The 25,323-nt window shown below is 42.9% G+C and overlaps 1 protein-coding gene and 1 non-coding gene across 52 annotated transcripts in view; one reads left to right on the top strand and one right to left on the bottom strand.

Annotated features, from left to right (window-relative positions):
- The window catches only part of Magi1 (membrane associated guanylate kinase, WW and PDZ domain containing 1), a 605,639-nt gene that overhangs the window by 128,549 nt on the left and 451,767 nt on the right, over positions 1–25,323 (bottom strand). For all 51 annotated transcript variants that reach the window (NM_001401825.1, XM_006236927.5, XM_039108183.2 and 48 more), the window contains one exon: positions 8,314–8,433. In NM_001401825.1, the coding sequence (NP_001388754.1) occupies positions 8,314–8,433 (120 nt within the window). The remainder of the gene's footprint in view (positions 1–8,313; positions 8,434–25,323) is intronic.
- Positions 19,297–19,378, top strand: Trnat-agu30 (transfer RNA threonine (anticodon AGU) 30). Its single transcript has one exon. It is a non-coding gene; the product is annotated as a tRNA-Thr (tRNA).

A 25,323-nucleotide genomic window follows, 5' to 3' on the forward strand; every position in this document is an offset into this window, starting at 1 on the left:
ACCTCATAAAACTGCAAAGCTTCTGTAAGGCAAAGGACACTGTCATTAGGACAAAACGGCAACCAACACATTGGGAAAAGATCTTTACCAATCCTATATCTGATAGTGGGCTAATATCCAAACTATACAAAGAACTCAAGAAGTTAAACTCCAGAGAGCTAAATAACCCTATTAAAAATGGGGTACAGAACTAAACAAAGAATTCTCAACTGATGAATATGGAGTGGCTGAGAAGCACCTAAAGAAATGTTCAATATCCTTAGTCACCAGGGAAATGCAAATCAAAACAACCCTGAGATTCTACCTCACACCAGTCAGAATGGCTAAGACAAAAAATTCAGGTGATAGCAGATGCTGGCCATGATGTGGAGAAAGGGGAACACTCCTCCATTGTTGGTGGGACTGCACACTGGTACAACCACTCTGGAAATCAGTCTGGAGGTTCCTCAGAAAATTGGACATTCCACTACCTAAGGACTCAGCTATACCTCTCCTGGGCATATACCCAAAAGATGCTCCAACATATAACAAAGACACATGCTTTACTATGTTCATACCAGCTTTATTTATAATAGCCAGAAGCTGGAAAGAACCCAGATGCCCTTCAACAGAGGAATGGATTTAAAAAATGTGGTACATCTACACAATGGAATACTACACAGCTATCAAAAACAATGACTTCATGAAATTCATAGGCAAATGGAATGAACTAGAAAATATCATCCTGAGTGAGGTAACCCAATCACAGAAAAACACACTTGGTATACACTCATTGATAAGTGGATATTAGCCCAAAAGCTTGAATTATCCAAGATGCAAACCACAGGCCACAGGAAGCTCAAGAAGCAGGATGACCAAAATGCAGATGCTTCCACTCCTTCTTAAAAAGGGGAACAAAAATATCCATAGGAGGGGATATGGAAGCAAAGTTTAGAGCAGCGACTCAAGGAATAGCCATTCAGAGCCTGCCCCACATGTGGCCCATATATATATAGCCACCAAAACTCGATTAAGACTGATGAAGCTAAAAAATGCATAAGAAAGGGACCGGATATAGGTCTCTCCTGAGAGACACATCCAGATCATGTCCAATACAGAGGTCAATGCTAGCAGCAAACCACTGATCTGAGAACAGGATCCCCTTTGGGGGGAATTAGAGGAAGAATTGAAAGAGCTAAAGGGGCTTGCAACTCCGTAAGAACAACAATACCAACCAACTAGAGCTTCCAGGGACTAAACCACTACCCAAAGACTATACATGGACTGACTCAGGCTCCAACTGCATATGTAGCAGAGAATAGCTTTGATGGGGCACCAGTGGAAGGGAAAGCCCTTTGTCCTGCCAAGGTTGGACCCTCAGTGCAGGGGAATGTTGGGAGGGCAAAAGGGGGATGGTTGAGGGGGGAATACCCATATGGAGGAGGGGGAGGGGATGGGGACTTATGGACAGGAAACTGGGTTAGGGAATAACATTTGAAATGTAAATAAAAAATATATCTAAATAAAGAAAATAAAAAAAGAGTGCTCCATCTTTTAATACCAGGCCCTCCCTTTCTGTAATGAGAGGCTGGAAGACATTCCAGACGGTAAAAGGTGGGTGGAGCCTGCGAAGTGACTCCAAAGACTCGCTGGCAGACGCTGGAAGAAGACAGAATACATCGTGCACAATTTAGGTAAGCCCGTGCACACGCATAAGAGCGACTGCTGACTGGGAGTGCACCGTGTCAGGCCCTCACTAAACTGTTTCCCATGACTGCCTCATTCAGTCTGACTCACGAGGAAACAGTGCAATTATCAAAGGGAAAAATGGAGACTCCAAGCATAAAGTGTCTTGCCAGAGGGACAGAGCTCTGTAAGGCAGGGTGGAAACTGAGATTTAAACAGTGTGATGGCAAGGCTGCCCACTCCTGAGTGTTTGCCACCAGACACAGCCACCACTGTGGAGGGACAGGCCTCGGAGATCTAGGAGCATTACTCCAAGGGCCTTATCTGGCATTTAATAAAAATTCCATTTGCTTTCAGCTTGTGAAAGTCAAACTCTAGCTGGTTCCGAAAAGTAAAGAGCCTTCTCGTACGGATGTGAAATTAAGCTAGTAAAAGGTCAAAGGCTGCAGAGCAAGCCTCGGAAAACGCATAAAACGTGGAAAGGACTAATTCGGAGTGTGAGAAGATTTCAATTCCAAAATAACCAACCAGCATTCATAGAAACAGAAGACAATCAGGGATTTTCTGAAAAATTTTAAGTTTCCTGCTGCCAAACAAGGAAGTCAGAGTACAGCACCAACAAGCTGCCTGTTACACCCAGGGTCTCCTTCTGAGTTTGGGGGAAGACTGCTGGGTCTGAGCTGGGAGTGACTCCTGACCTAGTGTCCCAGAGCTGCCATGAAAACCTTCCATTAGCCCCAGGTCCCCTTCTGAAGCTTCAGTTGCAGTACTGGTGCCAGTCCTGTACTGATGACAGTAAATGAGAAGAGGAACCTGTTTTACATACGTGTAACTTGTCACAGAAACATCTGAATAAGCTTAGTTCTCCTTTTCCATACTCAACCCCTGTCTAAAGTCTATGCTCTCCCCCAATTCCTCTAGCCATGCCTCTAAAAAGGCAAATGTATGGGATGTACATTTGGGAAGTAAGGCTCCCAGACTCAAAGAATAGATGCTTTCAGGTGAAGTCAGTCACTATCTTCTAAACAAAGAGGCCGTACCTGCTGTACAGAAAGTCACATAGTCACAAAGTACTCTTAGGAATGAGCAGTCTGCAGTCTCTTATGCTCTGCACCTAAACCACTTGTGGATGTCTGCATTAACTGCCAGCTACTGCGAACAGTAGTTTCTCTGTGATGAGGGTTGAGAGATGCATTAATCTATGAGCATAATAGTAAGTCTGCTTAGCAAAAGACTAGTATAGGTTCTCCCCTAGTGGCTCTGATCTGTTTGTATAGGTTTCATCTTGTTAGGTGGGACTTAAATCGAACTAGAAAGTGGTTGGTTACTCCCATAATGGTCAGGCCACTATTGCCCCAGTGGGCATGTTTTTAAAGGCCAGTTGTTACTTCAGCTATGAGAGAATGGACAAGACTGATGATTCCCTTTCTCGTCTAAAAGCATAATACCGTCCAGGAGTATGAAAGCTACCTAGAACAGATGAAACTTATAGGTGAGTGCCAGCTTCATTCTTCCACATTCTTTGATTCCACCAATACAGTTCTATCATCAAGTTCTAGAGGAAAACCAATAGCATTGGCTATAGCTTGCAATGTTTGGGCATCTATGTAAACTAACTTGCACAAAACTTCAAAACAGGTAACCTATTCTAGGCACTGAGCTTTCTGTTTGTCAGTCTATGGTCTAGTAGGGGCATTGTTACCTGGTTACAGGGTAATTACACACTAACTCTTTTCGGATGCGTGCATGTATTTTAGGATGCATCTATAGTGGTAGCTCTCCATATGACTTTTCTTGGAACAACATTTGTATTATCTCTCTCTCTCTGGTTCCTTCCTCTACCCTCTTCTACTATACCCAACCCCATGATAACTCTCCCTGATCCATTATTACTCTTTAGCCCTTTATATCATTGAGTTCTACTTCCCTTCTCTTGAAAGCTCTTCTCATGGCCCCTTACTCATTTCCTGACCTCTATGCATACTCCAAAAAAGCACACATATCTGAAGACTCAAAAGTAACATCTACAAATGAAAGAAAGTATGTGATGTTTCTTTCTTGGCTATTGTACCCAGAATGATTGTTTCCAGCTCTATCTATTTACCTGTGAATTTCACTTTTCTTAAGAAATATTTCATTGAGTGACTATATCACATTTTCATTATTTATCAAATCTTGATGTACCTATGGTAGGCCATACATTGTTCTCATCCATTTCTTTTAACTTTTCGGTTTGGGGGACAGGGATACAAACTTCTAAAGTATGTTTCATGATTCTCTGGACTTCTTCAGTATCTGTTGTGATTACATCCCTCATTTTATTAATCCGGATCCTCTTTTTCCCTTATGGCTAACATGGCTAGCAAACTGCCTACTTTGTTATCTTTCCAAAGAAGCAGCTCTTTGTTTTATTCTTCCTATTGTTTTATTTCCCTCTCCACCTCCTTAATTTCAGCCCTGATTGTCATTATCTTTTTGTCTTCCTTTGATTTTTTTTATTGATGTGATAAAAATATGATCGAAATCAACATGAAGAGGATAGTACTTATCTCATCTTATAGCTTACTGTCTATCATGAAGAAAAGTCAGGGCACACCCTGGAGGCAAGATCTGAAACAGAAACCACAGAGGGACACAGCTTACTGGTTTATTCTCTAAGGCTTGCTGTGTTGGCTTTCTTCTACAATGCAGAACTACCTGCCCAGGGATGGTACCACCCAGATGACTAGGCCCATCAATGCAGATCGTTAATAAGGAAAATGCCCCCACAGACTTGCCTACAAGCTAATCTGATGGGGATATTTTCTTAGTTGAGGTTTTCTCTTCCCAAATAACCCTAGCTTATGTCAAGCAGAGGAAATCGAAAGGGCACACTTCTACCAACTGCTCTTGGGTTTTGTTTATTATGTTTTTTCCAAGGTCTTCAAGGCAACATTATAGTTTGAGCTTTCTTCTTAGGGCTCTCTTCACTGCATCCCACAGATTTTGGTGTGCTGTGTTCTCATTTTCATTCTTTTCCTTCTTGATCACTCCTTTGACCTGACTGTCATCAGGTCAGGTCAACACTGTTCAGTTTCCAGGAGTCTGTGGACTTTCTATAGTTTCTATTGCTGTTGAAATCTGGCTTTATTTCCTTATGATCAGACAGGACGCAGTGTGTGATTTCAATTGTTCTGTATTTGTTAGTAAGACGTGCTTCAAGTCCACATGCAGTATATTGAAGTTCCATAGACTGTTGGGAAAATTGTCAGTGCTTGGGTTAATGCTACATGGATAACCTGTTAGGTCCATTTGACCTAACATTCCTTAAGTCCAGAGTTTCTCAATACAGGCTTTTAATTTTCCCCTTACTTAACGACATGTCTATTGTTAAGTGGGGTACTGAAACCACCCATCATCACCAGGTTGGACACAGTCCGTAGTTTTAGATATAATAGTGATTCTGTTATGAAATTGAATGCTCCTATATATGGTGCATAAATGGTTAGATTGTAATACTGCTAGTGGATTAATACTTTGATGAATATGAAGTATTCTTCTTTAACCCTTCTGAATAGTTTTAATTTGAAGTCAGTTTCCCCAGATATTAGGATAATTACTCCTCTTGTTTATAATTTCATACTTTTCTCCATCATTTCACCCTAAGGTGGTGTCTATCATCAACTGTAGAGAGTATTTCCTGGAGGCAGGAAAAAAAAAGTATCCTATTTTCTAATCAAATTTGTTAGTCGATGTGTCTTTCCTTGGGAATTGAGACCATTAAGAGCTATTATTGAACAATATATATTAATTCCTGTTACTTTGTGGTATCTTAATAGACAACTTTTAATTAGTGCTCTATTCAAATAAAATTATGTCTGATTCTTGGGCATGTTTAAACCTCCTCTTTCCATCTCCTCTGTATAGCTGCCTTGGTAGTCATAGATTCTGCTTTAATAACTGTTTTAATCATGGAAATAATTTTCCCTCATAACTGATAAGTTTGTTGAGTATATTAGTCTAGACTGGTGTATCTGGTCTTTTATAACTTATCTAAGTGCTTCAGGTTTTCATAGTTTCTACTGAAATATTAGCTTTGCTCCTATCTTCTTCCTCCTCCTCTTCCCCCCTCCCGCTTCTCCATCTCCTTTCTTCGTTGGATACATTTACTATTTTGACGGTTATGTGGAAAGTTCCTTTCTGGTTGTCTCTATTTGTTCTTCTGTGTGCCTCTTAGATTGTGACAGGCATCTCCTTCTCCAGATTAGGAAAGTTTTCCTCTTTGATTTCGTTGAAAATGGGTCTTTGACCTGAGTCTTTTTTTCCTTTTATACCTGTTATTCCTGAGTACTTTCTCTTTTTATATTGTCCTCCAGTTCCTTGTGTGTTGTGTCTGTTATCTTTGTTGTTATTATTATTTAACACATTCTTTGACTAAATGATCCAATTCTGGATTGTCTTAAGGTTTGATATTCTCACTTCCTTGACCCAATCTGTTGGTGAGTCTTTCCTCTGAATTTCTTGCTTCAATTTCTGAAATTTTCACTTTGAGTTTTATTTCAGTTTGTCTTCCGAGCTTTCATCTCTTTTTAATATTGTTTATACATTATGAATTGCTTTCACTATTTCTCAACTGTGTCACCTCCATCTTCATTCCAGTATTTACGTGGTCTACAAGGGCATAAAAATATCCTAGTATCAGTCACCATCAGAACTCAATCAACACCATAGCAAGGTACTGTCCCACTCCAGGCAGAGCCGCTAATACCAAGAAGACCAAAGTAGCACCCAGCAAAGTGCAGCAGAAGGGGGATTCTTAAACAATATAAGTTGTGCATCCAGCACAGAAATTCCTTAGAAACCTGGAAAGAAAACCACATAATCCAGCAATGACTCTCCTGAGTATATATGTATATGATGTCCAGAGAGAAATCAGCAGATAAAACACACCCTTACTCCCAAGTTTATCACTGTTCACAAAGGACAGGCGATAACATCAACCTGCGTGTTGATCACAGATGAAAACACAAAGAAAACACTATTTCTATGGACAATGGACTAATGAAGTCACAAAAACTGGGGCTAATGATGTAGCTCGGCTGACAACACGCTTGCCCAGTATGCCAGTAAGCTCAGCACTGGAGAGTTGGAGGCAGAAGGATTTCAAGTTCAAGATCATCCTAAAGATACTGAGTATCGTGCTAGGTAGGACTATATGAGGTCTTTCTTCTCTGTCATTGGTGCCAACACAGATGAGCATGGAAAGCCAGATACCTCGTGTTCTTACTTGCATGTGTAAGACTTACTAGCTGTGTAATAGAAGAGGAGAGGGCAGAGGAGAATGGTAGCATTCTTCTCAGAGGCTGAGAAGAGTGGGTGAGACAGAGAGGACGGTTACGGTAGCATTGATACAATTAGGTAAGTGAAAGAACTTCCAACTTACTGTAGCATGATAGAATGACTGTGGCTGTCACCAATTAATTACATATTTCAAATCAGCCAGTAGAAAGGATTTGAACTATCCCTAACACAAAAGATAAGGATTTGAAATGATGAATATCACTTGTGGTCCAGCCTAGTGTTGAACTCATGACCTTTGGTTTCAGTAGCCCCACAGCCTTGGGGTTCTAAGTATATGTCCTGATCTGATCCTCACAAATGTATGAAATATGAGACCATACCCTATAAATATAACTATGAAATGTCAAAAAAATTAAAATTAGGTATGAAAAACCCACATATAGAGAACTAGTTAGATAATTTAAAATACAACCCCCAAACAAGGAAGGAAATGTAATTTTTCTCCTACTTGGCTTTGACACAGAAATTTCATTTATAGAAACTCACATTCACTATAGCTAATGTTCATACAGTAATATCCTAAGAGAGCAAAAAATTACAAATATTTTAAATGGTAAAAAAAATCCTTAAAAAATTAAAATTAAAAATAACCCGAAAGTTTAGCCAGAGGAAGAAAACTAAATAAGTTATGACGCATTCATATGAAGAACCACACAGCGATTTGAGAAAGGAAAACAAGAAGTTCTCTATTACTGAATGTTAAGGATCTATAAGAGAGAACAAGAAACAGAAGAAAAGGAGTCAAAAGCATGCAGTGCACATGGTCCTCTGTGTAAAACAAGAAGCCATGAACACACAGAGGTGTGGACATGCATGCATGCTAATACTCAAGTGAACTTAAAAACACAAAAACAAAAAAACCAAAGCCAAGGCAGGAGTTCCAGTCAGCAGTCACATTGCTCATGGCACCGAATTCCAGCCCAATAGGCAGCATTCTGGCATAGGAAACTCACTGATGGTTCTTTATGGTCTATGTAAATACACTTTCAGGTAAAACCATCTCCTGCTAAGAATGGAATTCCATGTCTTCAAGATAAAAACAAATTCCTATAAGCTCGCACAGTGAACTCATGATGCGAAGGAGTACACGTGTCCACATCAAACCACAAAATTTATGTCCGTAAGCTTAAATGGTAAAAAAGAGAAAGAACTTGCAAAAAGAACCTTCGAGCCTTCCCAGGTCTTACTGGCACTGACCGCGCTAAGGTAAGTGAGTCTCTTCTTACTCCTTTAGACTCCTTCAGAGTCTAAACACTGCCTGGACCACTGCAGGAACTGGGAATGCCACAGGGCAGCTGGGCAGCTCACCTTCATAGGTGCCGACTTCCAACAGGGTCCCACTCTGCTCGAGGTCCAGGAACTCCTTCACAGTCAGAAAGCTGTAATCGACGCCAGGCACTTCTCCTTCTCTGGGAGACCGGGTTGTGCCTGCAGCAGAAAAGACAAAGGCCCAGGATGCCATTAGTCCATCAGAACAGGGAGTTCCAACCTACATAATTAACAAACCTGCTCTGTGAGCTGCCTAGAACTTACACAGGGGCCCAGGAAAAGCAGCTCCTTAACAGAACAGCATCCTCCATCCCACAGGCAATCCATAGACAGTTTTAGCATTTGTTTTGTTTTTAATGCAGAAAGCAAATAAAAAAAATTAAATTCAATGCCACACAGGCAAGGCTCACAATTATCTGCTTTTAGGACTCCAGTAAATGCCACCAACTTATCTACCTTGAGCTCAGAGACTAAAGGGTTGTATTGTTATCACAGGCCTTGAAATCCTTGTTTTCAATACATCTGGCAAACTCCAGTGTAACAAGCCTTTGAAGAAAATGACACCATAACACAGGCTCAGTGCGCGGAGATGCGACGCCCAATCTGTGCTTGGACATCAACCAGGGATTAAAATGCTGCCTCTCTCCAGGTAATTATTATGCCCCGTAAAACGTGGACACCCATGAGCTCCGAGGACAGAGAAAGGACACCGTGTATGAAAGGAAAACTCCCCCTGAATTAATCTGCTCATACTCTCAACGGCTAATCAATGTATCCATTTCTCTTAGGAAATGACACGTGTCACCGAGAGGATTTAAGACATTCGGCCCAGGCTCTGAACTATAAAGCTATCTATCACATTTCAGCACGGTGTCAACCAAAGAAAGGAAGCAAGAAGGGGGAACGTGGTTCACACACGCAGCAAAGGGAAAAATAAAGATGCAATCACACGGTATGTACCGGCAACCTGTGATTGATGTTACAAGGAACAAACAGAGCCATACAGCGTGAGCTCTGATCGTGTGTCAACCTTACAAGCTCATGGCTAGCAGATGAGACTCAGAGCCGAGTTCACAAGGCATCATTGATGGTGGTGATTGAAAGTTTCGCCAGTATAATAAGCAGGGATTTGCCTTCCTCCCAGAACTCTCTCCTTGTCACCGTAAAGCAATTTCCTAAGCAGCCATATGTGAGCAGTGGTTCTAACACCCTGGGTGTGGTGCAGCATCAGAAACCTGTGTATAAGATTGGTGTCAACATGCATGTACTGTGTAGCTATAATTTCCTCAGGTCAAAACCCTCAAGCATCACTTACTACTTTGCTCAGGTTGAATCTATTTCTCAGTGTACCCAAATGTTAAAATGCCTTAAATTCAAATGTCTTACAAGATAGCTTCATTTTTTTTTCTCACAGAATGGTAGCTTCTCTTTCCTAGAACATGGCTTCCAGGCAAAGAGCCTATTGTGTGCTACCTGTAACTTTACTCCTACAATATTTGCTGCCTTGTTCCTACTTCTGGTTCTCTGAATGGTTAAGTGGGTCATGTGCTATCATTAAAGTTCTATCCCATTTCTCACAGGCTAGGATCCTTAATGTTATCTTAGCATGCTCCATCCCCAGGAAAGAAAACCAAACAAGTGGGAACTCAAATGCCAGCATGCAGTTAATACTTGAGAAAATAGAGAGCAGTGTATACCACGGGAGAGCAGAGGCTTGGATGGGAAGTACAAATCCTCAATCTACTCATGGTCTCAGGCCTGCCCTTAGTTTCTATTACTTTTCAATGTCCTTGTTGCAAGACAGGATTAATGATGGTTCTTACCAGCACAGATTTCCTGAACAAGTCTGCTGAGATAACACGTGAAATCAGCCATTGTTACCCAGTATTGTTTTTATGTGGCTTGAGTTAAATGAGTTTACACACTCTTACGATTCAGATTCCACTGTGACAGTCGCAATTATACAACCATGTATGCATGTACGTATGTATATAAATGACACTGTTCATGTCGACCACAGAGTGTTTCCTGAGATCCCAGTGCACAGGGAGTGAGGAGGGAAGCACAGAAAGCATTGGCAAGCATGGCAAGTCTTTTGCCATAACAAAAACTGCCCATGGAAATAAGCATATCTGTACACAAGCACAGAGCATTATTCTAGGGAAGAACAACGTCCTAGAAAGCATCGTGGTGCCAGGCAGCCTAAAGAGACTGGAATGTGGAGGAAGGGGGCAAGCTGAGGGGTGGAAGGCAAGTTGAGATTAGGAACCAGGAAAAGCCTAGCTCATTCAAGGTGTCAAGAAAGTGTCACGGGCAGTGGGACAAGCCTCCTGAAGGCTTTGGTGTGGACATGGCCCAGCATGCTGAGGAATGGCCGCTTTGTAACAAAAAGATAGGAACCAATTGACAACAAAAGCAAGAGGCCTCATGACGGAGCCAGAAGAAAGACAAACACATTTTATACTCCTTAGGAAGACAGGAAGCTACTGGATGGTTAGAGCGTGGCAGGGCCTTTCAACATTTAGTCCTGAGAGATCTTTGACTTTACAGAGAGCTGCCTATGGGTAGAGTAGGGGAGGTGGTTAAGGAAAGCAGGATGGCAAATCAGGGGCAGTCACAGTGCCCACGACTGAGATAATCAGAGCTCAGGAAGGTGCAGATGCTAAGCGGCAGTCAGATTTCTACTACAAAACACACAAACCTTAAATCACTGTAGCACGGTCCACAGCACAGACTATTAACAGTATATAAGAGGGGGCTGCAGAGATGGCTCTGTGGATAAGAGCAATGCCTGCTCTTCCTGAGGACTCAGGATTGACTCTCAGCCCTACAGGGTGGCCACTCACATACATGGCCGTAACTCCAATACATGTTCCACAGACATACACTCAGGCAAACCATCAATACACATAAAAATGAAGTATGGAGATGAGGGCATGTATCTCATCCCGTCACACTGTTATTGAAATTCTCACGGTCAGAGCCTATGCTTGGAAGCTCCAACGAGCTGGTTTAACCAACCATCCTCCATGTATCAAAGAGACAAGGTGTCAAGAAAAGCAGAGAAAGAATTCAGTGTAGCCACATTGGGAAGGACAAGTAAAGAGGTCTGATGACCCCCAGATCCGTCTTGAGGGTGCTGCTCTGAGACTTAGGTTTACACAGAGTATAAGAACTATGCATGACTAAGCAGGGCCAGTCAAGCTGTGATCCTGCCCAGCACTGTCCAATCTGTCTTGAAAAGTGACCCAACAAGTAGTCAGGACTGTGGAATCCTTTGGGGGAGGTAAGTTCCTCCTTGGACTGGCACTAGGATGTGGGATGATCATACAGGTGAGAATACAGGATAGAACGAGACTTGTCATTGGATGAGAAGAAAGGATGGGCGGGAGAAAAGTTTGAGGGAAGAAGAGACAGGAGGAGACTGGGAGAGTAGGCTCGGAGAGAACATGGAGGCTGATGTTAAGATTCCACGCTGTACCGTTACGGGTTGTTACGAATATCCTTAAGGGATGGACGTATACAGGGCTTTGAATGTCTAGGTGGGCAATTATATCTTATCAATTGGATCAGAGGCTATTGTGTTGTGTGTTCTTTCATGTGGCAATTTAAGTTTAAGAGAATATGTGGCGGTTGGGACACTGAGTCGCCACGGAATTAGGATGTATATTTCTGCCATGGTGGCAGTCTGCCTGGGGAACTGGATGGGTAGAGAGATTGCTGCCAGGCTCAGAGAGAGGCCTTTGGCAGTGTGATATGGGATGGAGCAAAGCGGGTGAGAGGCTTTGCTGACTGAGATTAAGATATCTATCAGATATCTTGGGGCACTGCGGTGCCGGACCTAGAGCGGGTAAAAAGACTATTAACACTAGGATGTCAGCCTTTCCTTTTCCCAGCATGAGGTTTCCAGAGAAAATTTAGGGTTTCTTGGGGGGGCAAGGGCATTATTTCAGTAGTTTGATAATACAAGTGTCTCTCTTTAAAATTCTCTCTCTTACCAGGAAGGTTAGAATTACTCTGTCTGCATTTTAAAGACAAACATAAAGTAACTTGCTGGTGGATTAGATGTGCTATGTCAGAGAGAACAACGAAGACTCTTAAAAACCGTTTTTAACCTGGACCAACGGGCAGTGTTGTTTATAAAAACTGAAATCATGGAATAAATCGTTTCAAGAAAGAGGGTCAGAAAGTCCAACCTGGTTCTGTTAAGTTTGAAATCAGAGCCTTTGGTGTGGAGGAGGAAGAGTGGCCTTGGACACCTGAAGGTCAAGTGGAGACAGAGACGTCAGGAGGGCTCAGGTAGCAAGCCAGGGGCATCTGATGGCGGAACACCGAGAAAGACAATGCAAGGAGAATCTGGAGAAGCCAAGAAGCACAGGAGGGACCGGAAGACCTTCTACTTTCCATGCTAGGGATGGGAGGAAGACTACAACCAGGAGTCTGAGAGGAAGAAGCAAAGGAGGGCGAGGCCCTGAAGCCAAGAGAAAAAAGTTGTTTAGTCAGCAACTTGTAAGGCACTGACAGCCCACATCTCCTGGGAAATCCCAGTGTGGGGCAGGGACAGAGTCGCTTCGGGCAGGCTGCAAGAGGATCTGCCTTTAGTCTGTTCTTAGGGTAAACTCGCACTCGGCCTCCATGCTCAAATACAACAAACTGGTCCATTCGAAAGAAGATGAGGAGAAAACAAAACCGAACAAAGGATTTCTTGAGTCTTAGATGTCCTCCTAGACTAGTCTGTTCTCCCTCAGCCCACACTGGCTCATTATTTGCTGACTCTTTTTTATCCAATTTGCCAGATTTACTTTAAAGACAACAGTCACCCCTGGGTCTTAATTTCCTGAAAGGATTAGAAGCAACCGGGAACTTCAAAAATCACATTTTACACGAAAAATGAAACTGCTAGAGACACTGTCTTCCCAAGAAAACAAATCTGCTTCAAACAGCTTCTGAGCTGCAGGGAGGAGGTAGGAAGGCGGGTGCCTCTCCACCCACTGGACTCCCAGGGCTTATTACCCAGGCGAAACCTGTCCTCACTGTAGGCTACCAAGAGGGTTACTCCCAGGGATGTTCTGAGCAACCCACTCTGGATCTGGGCCAACTTCCCAGGACCCATTCAGAGAGAATGCTGGGGGAAAAGGCCACAGGGAGGGGCTCCGCCTCTTCTTGTAACAGAATGACAGGCTGCTGGCTGGACACACGCCTGACAGATGGCATTTCAAAGGGATTTCGGGAGCCATCTGGGGTGGGTACAATTATTACAAACCGTGCTTCTAACAAAGCCAGAAGGGTTACTTCCTGAAAGAAGAGAAGTAAAACAAATTCTATCATGTTAGGAAGACACATAAAAATATACCAGGCTAACAAACTCGGGTTTTCTGCAGCCTAAAATGCTACCTTCTGCTTGTTGAGCTGGAAACCAGGCCAGCAATATCTTCTAGTTATTAGCTTTAAGCCCATAAACACAGTGTTACACTTCTTTGAGAAAAGGAGACTATCAAACACGGAGGAAAACAACAGCTTCTAGCTCCTAGATGTTTACATATAGAAAGGCATCAAGCACTTAATCAGCGGTGTATTTAATTTGCACAAGAAACCACAGAAGTTGGATTAATATTATATCCATCTTACTGGTGAAGAGCCTTAGATTCAAGCAGGGAAAGTAACCCATCCATGGCCATATAAAATATTTGAAGGACAACAGTTCATATCACCTCCCATTTTAACTAAACCAGCTCAAGGGATATAGTGTTTGTCATGCACAGAGGAGGATCTGGGTTCAGACCCCTCGCATTCACATAAAAGCCAGGAGCAGAAGACATCTGACTCTATGATTGTAATATAAGTGTGGGTTGTGGGGGGCTGGAGAGATGGCTCAGCGGTTAAGAGCACTGACTGCTCTTCCAGAGGTCCTGAGTTCAATTCCTAGCAACCACATGGTGGCTCACAACCATCTGTAATGGGCACTCAGTGTCCTCTTCTGGTGTGTCTGAAGACAGCTACAGTGTGCTCATATTCATTAAATAAGTAAATATTAAAAAAAAAAAGAGTGGGTTGTGGATCAGAGCTTGCCAGTCAGCCTGTTTAACCAATTCGCGAGCTCCAGGTTCAAAGAGAGACTACATCTCAAAAAATAAGATGGGGAGAGAAGAGAAACGCTGCCTAAAGTCCACCTCCGGCTTCCACACGCACACACAACTACACACGTGTACATGTAAACATGTACATATACACCCATATGTGGGGAGTTGGGCGCTGTGGGACTGATTTCACTATCATTTACTTTAAATGTGAGGAACAGCTGCCAATGGCCAGCAGACGAGCCAGGACACCTCTCCGGAAAAGGGATCTGAGTTGCTGGTTTTACACTGTGTATTTATACAGTCAGTCCTCAAAGACTTCTAGCTCTCAAAATAACAGGAAACATACTAATATTAAACAGTAAGACGTCTTGAACTGCTATTTGAAAGCCTTCCATTTAAATGCCTGTAAATGCTTTCAAAAAATGATCTAGTCAAACAAAGTCTGTGTTTTTGTTCTAAAAGTTCTATTTGGTCCTTATTGACTATATTTCTTGGGGGAAAAAAACCCTCTATATTTTAAGATAATTTGTGATAGCATGGACTGCAATGAATTAAACAAAATAAAATAAGGAGGGAAAACAAGGAGCCAACACAGGGGAAAGATGGGTCTGAGCATGGTGGATGTGCCCCTCAGGAGCGGGGCTAGCTCTGTAACTGCAAATGGCATGAAGGATTAGACGGCAGGCACTTGCCACAAGGAACGATAGCCATGTGCACTGAAGTGACACCAACGAGTCATGGAATAAAAAGTCACTATTGCTGCATTTCCCCCACGAGCAGAGAATGAAAGCCCGTGCTCTGTATGCTTATAGTCCGACAGCTGAATGGTTAGAGGAATACTAAATTTAACACTGGGTGCTTCTCAGAGGGTGTCTGCAGAAACGGGGAGAGTGGGAACAGCCGCTCCTTTCAGAAAACACCTCTCATAATCTGAATTGTGAAGACAGAGGGCAAGGATTTATGTATCTTATAAAACGATCATTTCAATATCTGAAGATCTAAGTCTTTGACAGTCAACTCAAGCATCTTCGATCTTAACTTATTCCCCACAAAAACATGCAGACGAATTACAGGCTCCAGCCTGCCACACTAACAATGCCATTTCAAGGTTTCCCACGTGAGAAGAAGCTAACACCAAGGTCAGTGCCACAGGCCTTCAGTTGTGACTGAGAACGCAGTGCAAAGAAAGTTGCAGGGAAGGTGGTACTATTTTCCCACCTGATTTTATTTTCAAAACTTCAAGTGTTAATCATCAAAGTCCTCCTTGATTGTTTAAAAAGGACTGATAAGTAAGTAGTGTCTAAGCAGTGAGGTCCCCAACCCTTTCTACCACCAGATCATAACTTAATTAATCTGAGCGCTGTGCTATTGAATGTCTCTGTGTGAATTAGCAATGGTCCTAGAGTTCTCCTAGCAAAGTTTGAATGCCTATTTGCTTCTTATGCACATTTTATGGTCCATAAACTTTTAGTGTACCTGGCTTCAGTGACCCTCACTGAGGAAATTAGAAAGTGACCTTCCTTGCCATCACACTTGGCTCACTGCAGCTAAGGAGAGGACACTGGATAGAATGCCCTTCTAGAGATCCCCCTACAACCCCGCTGAGGTGGCTGAAGAGACCCTAGAGCGGAAACGCCCGCTGCTAAGCCCCCTCCTAGTGATTCAGGTTCCCAGCACAGACAGGTTTCCAGACACTCATTCTCAATCGAGTTCCTTCCCGGAAGCTGCACAATGGGTTTCAGGCCCAGCCTGCGAAAGGGCCCTGAGCACCTCACTCAGATCCAATGGCCAATGTGTAATGATATCATTTGCTGCTACATTAATTTGGGTCTTGTTTACCAAAGTCTAGCATGACTTCAAGGAGATTGCTGTCATTTCATGGTTTAGGACACTTGAACATACTACCCAGAGACAGTGTTTTATCTTCTAACACAACTGCCTGCGTTTCTTGGACATCCTAGATATTGGCCAGCCTTATGCTTTTCATTCTTCAGCTACTGTAGACAGAGCACAGAAGTGTGCACTGCCACTGTCTTTCTAGCTTACTCCATTACTAACCTCTCGTATTACTTTGTTTATGGCTCTGGAGATTAGCAGCACTAGTCAACGTTGGCTCTTCAAAGCAAAGCATTTTCAAAGGCTTCAACATGACAATTTATTAAAACGTTAAGCATAGAAGAGTCATACATTCCAAAAGCCCAATTCTGCATTTCTTCCAGAGAGATGCAATGCAAGTTTATAAACAAACAAAGATGTATGTAAATTTTTATGAAAGGCTCATTTGTAATCACCTCAAACTGAAAATGGCCGAGATGATCTTCAACTGGTCAAACTGTGGTGCATCACCGCAATGGAACAACACTTAGCAAGACAAGCATTACAACGGGATGGGTGCATCTCAACTATATTGTGCTAATTGGAAAAAATCCCAAAACCCCAGGCCTAGAAGGCTACATGTGGTATATTACCATTTACGGGATGGTCTAGAAAAGGCAAAATCACCACAAAGAAGACAAACTGCCTCAGAGAGATAGTGTGGGTGGCATACACAGTACACAGGGGCATCACGAGGTGGTTAGGAGATGACGCAGAAGCATTCTGCTTCCTGACAATAGTAGACAGATATTCTAGGCCTGTGCATTGTTTAAGCTCATGCTACCCTGTCTTAGTTCTCCTGTTGCTATGATAAACTACCTTAACAAAAGGAACTTAAGGAGGGGTTCATTTTGCTTCATAGTTGGGGATACAGACTGTAACTCAAAAGCAGCAGGGGCTGGATAGCTGGTCGCACTGCACTCACAATCAGGAGAGGGAGGGAGGGAGAAAGGGAGGGAGGGAGGGAGAGAGTGATTGATTGATTGATTGATTGATTGATTGATTGACTGATTGTGCTTGGTCCATTTTCTCCTTTATATATAGTCCAGGATCCCAGTCTAGAGGCTGATACTACCCATAGTGGTTGAGTCTCCCCACCTCAACTAACATCAGTGAATGCTACTGCTTATTAGTTTCTTAACAAAAGGAAATGTTTAGCATTTCATTAAATGAAGAATCAGTTTCATTTTGTTGTAAATACCAACCAAAATTAAACCCAGTAAAAACAAAGGCCGTTTATCTAATTTGGAGCCGAAGGCTTGAATTCTTTTATTACAAAGTGAGATAACCAATGTAGATATCTGTTAGCATCAGATGGAGACCATCTCCTCAACAATAATTACAAGGCTTTGTCATAACTGGAGCTGCTATAACACAACACCAGAGTACTTGTCGGTGACAGCCTGTACTTCCCATAGTGCATGCTTGCTCTATCTGGACTAGAGGTAGCTACTCTTTACTGTATCCTGTCCTCACGTGGAGGGCGGAGGTGGGAGAGGAAAGCATGAGCTCCTTCTTTTTAAATGACATTAATTCCATCATGGGTAACTGATACTGCTATAAGCCTTTCCAATCTCTTCCTAGAGGCTCTACTTCTGAGCATCACCACAGTGGCCGTAGGGGTTAGGGCCCAGAGATAAAGAGCACTCACTATGTCAGTGCCACTGAGCAACAGGCATGCACAAGATACAGAGCAGAGCAGAAGAAGTCCTGTCTTGTGTCCAAAATGCTTACAATCTGATTAGGCCCATGCCCTGCCTCAACTGATGCCTCATTGCCAATGGGAAAACAACTAAACCGAATCATATAGACCAGTATACAACAGACAGACGTGAAGAAGACAGACTAGATCCCAGCTAGGGCAGGACCGAAACTCTGGAGGCATTACCTCCAATGTGCTCTAAGTGCTGATACAAGTCCCTCTGTTCTCAAGGACAGGCACACTGTCAAAGAGAGTTGGCTTTTCACTACCCAGGGACTCTTCTTTCCAGGTCTCCCCACCACGGTACAGAGGTGGCAGCTGTACCCTCATCTCTGCACCCCAGACCGTGAAACAGAACAGTCAACAATTGTTCCTTCTTGTAACTACAATTCATAAACCGGGGCTCATGCACCTCTGCCCTGTGTATGAACACCATCTAATGGGGTTTAGGAATAGCATTGGGAGATCCCATCCACACACGTGGCATGGTCCCTTATGCAGAGGACTCAGGAACCTGGTCACCTAAGACAGTAAGTATCTAACGTGGTTCTGTGACTCCCTACCTCTTTTCTCTACAACTGACTTGAGTTCAAGAGAAGGAAGCTGTGCCAAATCCAAGAAGCTTGAGGGAGGTCGCTCGAACTGTCCATATCTGTTATTTTGCATGCAGCCTGCCCTCTGTGATCACACGTGTACACATGCTGTGCTTCAGTAAGGATTCTGCAGGCAGGTAAGAGAACCACGAGAAGACACCAAAAGGCACAGAGAAAGCGGATGACCAAGTCTACAGCTCAAAAGGAAAAAGGGCATAGAAGAGGAGCCAGTCTTGCCCAGTTCTGTGACCAAATAAACCGTGTAGCTGGTTGACTTCTGACCACCCCTTTTTATGTCCTTTGTCCTTATTTGTACCACAGAACGTCTCCTCTTTGGGAAATATACTGTTAAATTGTGATGACATACAAATCGACTCACACCAGAAGGATATAAACTGGTGGCCAATTAAGGCATTTTATAATTCCATGTGTTTTAGCTCTATCACTCCTGGTATTGACCCAAAAGACTCAAAGTCAGCCCGTGACAGAGACACTTGAATATCTATGTTTATTATACCTTTATTCTTAATAGTTGAATTATGGAAGCAGCCTAGATGTCCGGGTAAGGAAACTGGAGTGTATATATATAAATTTTTTCAACCATGAAGAAAAACAAAATGTTATGCTGCTTGCAGGAAAATGGGAGCAACAAAAGATAATCATTTTAAGAAAAAGCCAAATTCAGACAAATATTCTGGAGTTTTTCCTGATTTGTAGAACTTATATTTTATTGAATACATAAACTACTCCTCACCTAATTAGAAGTAAAATATCCAGGGGTTGGGGATTTAGCTCAGTGGTAGAGCGCTTGCCTAGTAAGCACAAGGCCCTGGGTTCGGTCCCCAGCTCCGGAAAAAAGAAAAAAAAAAAAAGAAGTAAAATATCCAGGGAAAGAAAAAGAACCAAAAGGAAAAGGAAAGGGAGGAAGAGAGTAAAGAACAGGAACATGAGGAGAGTATGTTCAACAAGCATTTAAACACTCACAAAAGCCCGAAAAGCAAACCTTGCCTGGGGGTCGGGAGGATCCACATTTATGCCAATGTTTATAATTTCTATGTACTATCTTATTTCATTCTCACAAGAATCCTGGAAGGTAGGTAGGGATCATCACAGGTGAGATGACATGTAGAAAGAGGCACAGTGATTTGTTAAAATGATATAGCTAGTGAACAGCAGACTTGAATTCAAAGAAAAGTTACTGTCACAGAAACACCAGGGTGGGAGAGGGGCCCAGAAATGAGGTGAATTAAGGTAAATTAGCTGAGAGGAAAACTGATAAAGTTTTCTCAGGATTTCCAGGGTCCCAATCCCAAGGTGTATGGCACACTATAACATTACTGCCTGACAAGAGAAACCAGGTAACGACCCCAGACTCCATTCAGTAGCAAACTCTAGTACACAGAAACATGAGCATGAGCTGTCGCTCCTCCCCTTTGCACGTAGGAGAGAATGCTAGCACACGTAAGTACAGAAAGCCTGCAGTCATTAAACACAGGAAAGTCAAGGTCTCCTGATGCTGTTGCTTCATTCCAAACAGCAGCAAAAACACTCAGGAATTAAAGGATGAGGGTCTCCACCATGAGAGGGTACTCTTATCAAAGATCAACCTCTGGGGGTTATCTTGACACACATTTCATCTGAGTACAGTTCAGAAAGTGAAGGATGCCAATCTGAATGGGAAGGGTTGTCTGTGATAAAGGGGGACTGACGATGATTTTACCCAGTATGACAGGTGATGCTTCAACTGTCTCTGAAGTCACGACACAATTGTTGTGTAATGGAACAGATTCAAATTCATTTCCGATGTTTCCAACTGGACAATTTTTAAAAATGTGTGAAGAAATGATTATTTGAATGAAAAGCAATGACTAATTAAGACTATCAAATGGTTCTAATATTAAGCAGCTTGTTTTCTTAGTTTAAAAGAAAAAAAAAACCAGATCAGGAATGACTGCTAATGAGCATATGGTTTCTTTGGAGACAATGAAAATATTCTACAATTAACTAGTTGCAGTAGTTCTGTGAATGTAATGCAAACCAATGAATCGTACACTCCAAAAAGGGTGAACTGTACGGTACCTAAACTGAAGCATTAAGGCTGATAAATATAAATAAATGTTATCTGAGCAAAGTGATGCATGGTTGTAACTCTAGCATGCATGGAGCTGAGGTAGGAGGAATCCAAGTTTGAAGGCAGCTCGGGCTACATAAGGAATTTAAGGCCAGCCTTAGCTACACAGTGAAACCCTAATTCAAAATACATAAAAATGTGTGTGTGTGTCTGTGTGTCTGTATGTGTGTGTATGTGTGTCTGTGTGTATGTGTGTGTCTGTGTGTCTGTATGTATGTGTGTGTCTGTGTGTCTGTGTGTGTGTGTGTGTGTATGTGTGTCTGTGTGTGTGTGTGTGTGTGTTACCCTTAAAGATAAAGGTGCGAGTAAAACCTAGTCTCTGCTCTCAGTTTTCAGAGAAAGTCAGAGTTCAGAAGTCAATGTCTACTTTACATAATTTTCCTAACCACTTCGGAGGTCTTGAGCTCTTCCAGAATTTGTGTAGAGAAACTACATCTAAATTCAGGCTTTGCAACTTGAAATCTCAGAGCTCGGGATCTTACAAACTGAGCAAGTATGGTCAAGTTCAGTACCACGCTTTCCTTAGCTCTAAAATGGAAGTGATTGTGATGCTGATACCCCCTGCTGCTCATGCCATGCTGCTCATGCCATGCTGCTCATGCCATGCTGCTCATGCCATGCTGCTCATGCCATGCTGCTCATGCCATGCTGCTCATGCCATGCTGCTCATGCCATGCTGCTCATGCCATGGTGCTCATGCCATGCTGCTCATGCCATGGTGCTCATGCCATGCTGCTCATGCCATGCTGCTCATGCCATGCTGCTCATGCCATGGTGCTCATGCCATGCTGCTCATGCCATGCTGCTCATGCCATGCTGCTCATGCCATGCTGCTCATGCCATGCTGCTCATGCCATGGTGCTCATGCCATGCTGCTCATGCCATGCTGCTCATGCCATGCTGCTCATGCCATGCTGCTCATGCCATGCTGCTCATGCCATGCTGCTCATGCCATGCTGCTCATGCCATGCTGCTCATGCCATGCTGCTCATGCCATGCTGCTCATGCCATGCTGCTCATGCCATGCTGCTCATGCCATGCTGCTCATGCCATGCTGCTCATGTACAATGTTTAGTTGGGTGAGAATATGCACTTGTGAAGTATCAGCTTAATGACTGTTATCTCCTCCACAAACTCTGTGGTTCAAGCAAAACACAGTAAAGGAAGAGGGAACCAAATCGAGTGATTTTGCCGGGACAGGAGGAGGAAGACAGTGTGGTTCACTGACAGACAGCTTAATTCTCTTGCAGGGAGGTCTGGGTTTGATCTGTAGCACCAGACATAAACAAAAAATAACGACCCAGCTATTGATCGTTTGCTAAGCTAACACAGAGCACAAGCTTGCTTCCCATAATGCCCCAATTTCACTCTCCAAGGCAGGGTACATTTTTAATGCCTTAACATTAAACATTAACCTTTAATCAACATTTTCAAAGCCTTTCACACAATGTACATAACGTTAGCTAAACCTCCATGGGTTATCTTTAGATAACAAATCACATGGTCAGCATCTTGTGTAAACAGCACCACTCGGTTAATCGCTCATCATTCGACACTAACACTGGTATTGATTCCCAAGAATGTGCCTAGTTGTTTGGACATAATGTCTACATTGGAAAACCTCAATCCTCCCAATCTCACACCACCATGTTATTCTTCCTGTGGCTGACTCCTTTTCACTGAATGGACGCAGTGCTTATTTCTTTAATAAATAACATATAAGTGGATTCAAAGACAACAATTAATGTTTAGTACTAAAATTGAGCAATTCTAAGAATTCCAGATGGATATAAGAACCAAAGTTCCTGCTGATTTAACGACTACAAGGGTTTCTGCTTCACGTAGTCAGGATAGTTTTTGAAGCCTTCTCAACCATACAGCCAAATATTCAAGAACGTGTGAATTTTATTTTAGCTCCCATAAAGTACACATTGCTATGTCAAAGTCAATAAAAGGACATGCTGTGCTGTGAGAACGATAACACGCTCGAGGAATAGAGGAGATTGGCTATAAATGAAGCCTATATTAAGAGAAGCAGACTGCCCGTGCGTAGACTTTGTAGTGTAAGGACAGCATCTACAGAATGATACTGGAAGTTGTCTTTTGACCTCTATATTTACACATGCAATTGCAGACAGACAGACAGACAGACCTTACACACAAGAATACTACATAAGATAGCAAAGAGAATAAGAAAGAATTAGTGGCCAACTTTAAAAAACAACCATGTCAAGGAGAAATGTTTATTTCAAAGATTTTAACAGAAACTGGCTGTTCTCAATGTAACATCAGGTAGCAAAGATTATGCTATTCCCTTGTTATCTATGAAAACAGGCCTAATGTGTTAGTTAGTTAGATAAGATCCAATCATTGATCAAATCATTGACCACAAGTTCTTTATTGGAGATATAAATTTGTACACTGATCCTTAAAAATGAAGGATTTGTTATGAAATAGAAGTTAACTTATAGGGTTGGGGATTTAGCTCAGTGGTAGAGCGCTTGGCTAGGAAGCGCAAGGCCCTGGGCTCGGTCCCCAGCTCCGAAAAAAAGAACCAAAAAAAAAAAAAAGTTAACTTATTTTTAAAAAGAGAAAAAAAGAGGAACATACATGGTTTGCTCCCCATATGTGAACAGAATGTCCGAGCACAGGAAGCTGATTGACCTCACTCCTAGGTTTCATCTAATTCTTCATTTTTGTCAACAGCATCTGCTGGTCAAGGGCAAAGAAGAGGGCGAGGCAACCTTAAGGCCTTCATTGAGCAGGAAAAGCTGACTGCCATTAGTTCCCTGTCAGCAGGGGCAGCTGGGGGAGGTGATAAATGACCCAGGGGAGCTCTTACCAGCCCTCTCCTCAGATCCTGAATTCTTGACCCATTTACCTAGCACCTACTGTCTCATCTTCAGGGAAACTCATTTTGTTGCCCAGAAGGGAAAAGAGCCAGCCTTTCCTAAATCCATCAGCCATTACCTAGAGGTCCATGGGTGGGATCTGACAAAACAGAACATTAAAAGAGTGGGGAGAGGTTGGTAAAAGGGAGAGCGGATATTCTGAAAGTCTTTTTCTAATTCAACACAAAATTCGTTATTTCTGAAAAGAGGGATGAGAAACTAAAAGCAGCAGTAATTCACAAGTTAGTCACGTCAGAAAATGCAGTAAAGGACAAGGTTTCCATCTTGGTCTGTACAGGTAAAGCCGGAAGGAAGCCATGTAAGCAAAGCTGCCACTTCCTGTAGCCAAAGGGCGCCATGACTGACACAGAGAAGAAGACAGAACACTGGAAAAAGCAACAATGATTACGAGGGCCTGGTGACATTTGTACTCTAGGTTCTTGTTCTATCATCTAAGTTTCTGAAGAAATGGAGATGCTAGCAGGAAACCCAGTGGGGAAGGCACCTTTACTGTCCCAGCTGACCATCCAAGGTCCCCCACTGTCCTGTAAACAGGGATCACTTCCTGGGATCCTCAGGCAGAGGCAGCGCTGGGCAATAATGCAAAAGCTTCCCTGTGAGCAAGACTGACCAACACTGACCATCACACCAAAGGCTCCAGGGAGGAAGCCGTATGCCTTTCACAGCTGTTGAACTATTCTCCTACTCCAATGTGCAGCTTTCAGGAGCAGGGACATCGAGTGAGGACCTTTATAGGAGGCAGAGGAGCTGGACCGGTGAAATGATCACAAACAGTACGATGGTGATAACAGGAACTCAACTAACGGCAGAGGTCTGTTATCCTTGTTCCTGCCACACAAGTCTGAGTCAGGTGTAACTTGGGCATCCTTTCTCTTGGAAACCTCATAATCACCGGCAGTGAGCTCACACCCGTGGCTGGAAAAGAATGTGTTACATACTTGCTATCTTTCTTTAAGTGATGGCTATGTGGGGATCAAAACTCACTTTACAGATTAGGCTGAGGTGTAAAGCCACCACAGGGCGTCCCTTCTCAGTGGCCTCCTTACTCCTATGACACTCCTGGGAGTAGCCTCCCTCAATGGCCTCATGCCCACATTCTTCTATCAGATGGCCAGCGTTTCAAACTTTATGATACTGTGTGCATGCACAGGTGTATGTGCATAGATCTGGATGTCAGAGGACAACTTATGTGGAGTCACTTCTCTCTTTCCACCTTTACATGGTTCTAAAGATCAAAGGCAGCACATCAGGATTGTGCAGTAAGTACATCTACAGGTTGATTCCCCTCACCAGCCTTCAGATGGCCAATGTTCCACAAACAGTCTTAAGGCTGTTGCCAAACCTCCTGCAGGTTTACCTCAGATGTCACCTTCCAGGGGAAGAGTTCCTTGGCCTTTTATTCCAAGTCATAATAGCTTCTCACCCATCCAACTTCTATTCCTTCACTACCTGTCCTTTAGCCTTGTTGTCACCTCCACCCCTTCGCCCTTTTCCTACACGACACACATTCTTCAGCACCCATCCATAAATGCTGGGCGGTCATAGCAACACACATGCAAGTCCTGAGTTTGAGAATCAAAGACAAGCAATTCCTGGGTCAAGCTAGCTAGCAAGACTAGGTATATTCGTAGGCTCCAGGTTCAAGTGAAAGACTGAAAAAATATGTAAGAGATAGAACGATTGAGAAAGGTGTTGAATGCCAACCTCTGGGCTTTACACACACACACACACACACACACACACACACACAAAGAGA

Source organism: Rattus norvegicus, chromosome 4 (assembly GCF_036323735.1).
Source record: "Rattus norvegicus strain BN/NHsdMcwi chromosome 4, GRCr8, whole genome shotgun sequence".
Lineage (NCBI taxonomy): Eukaryota > Metazoa > Chordata > Mammalia > Rodentia > Muridae > Rattus > Rattus norvegicus.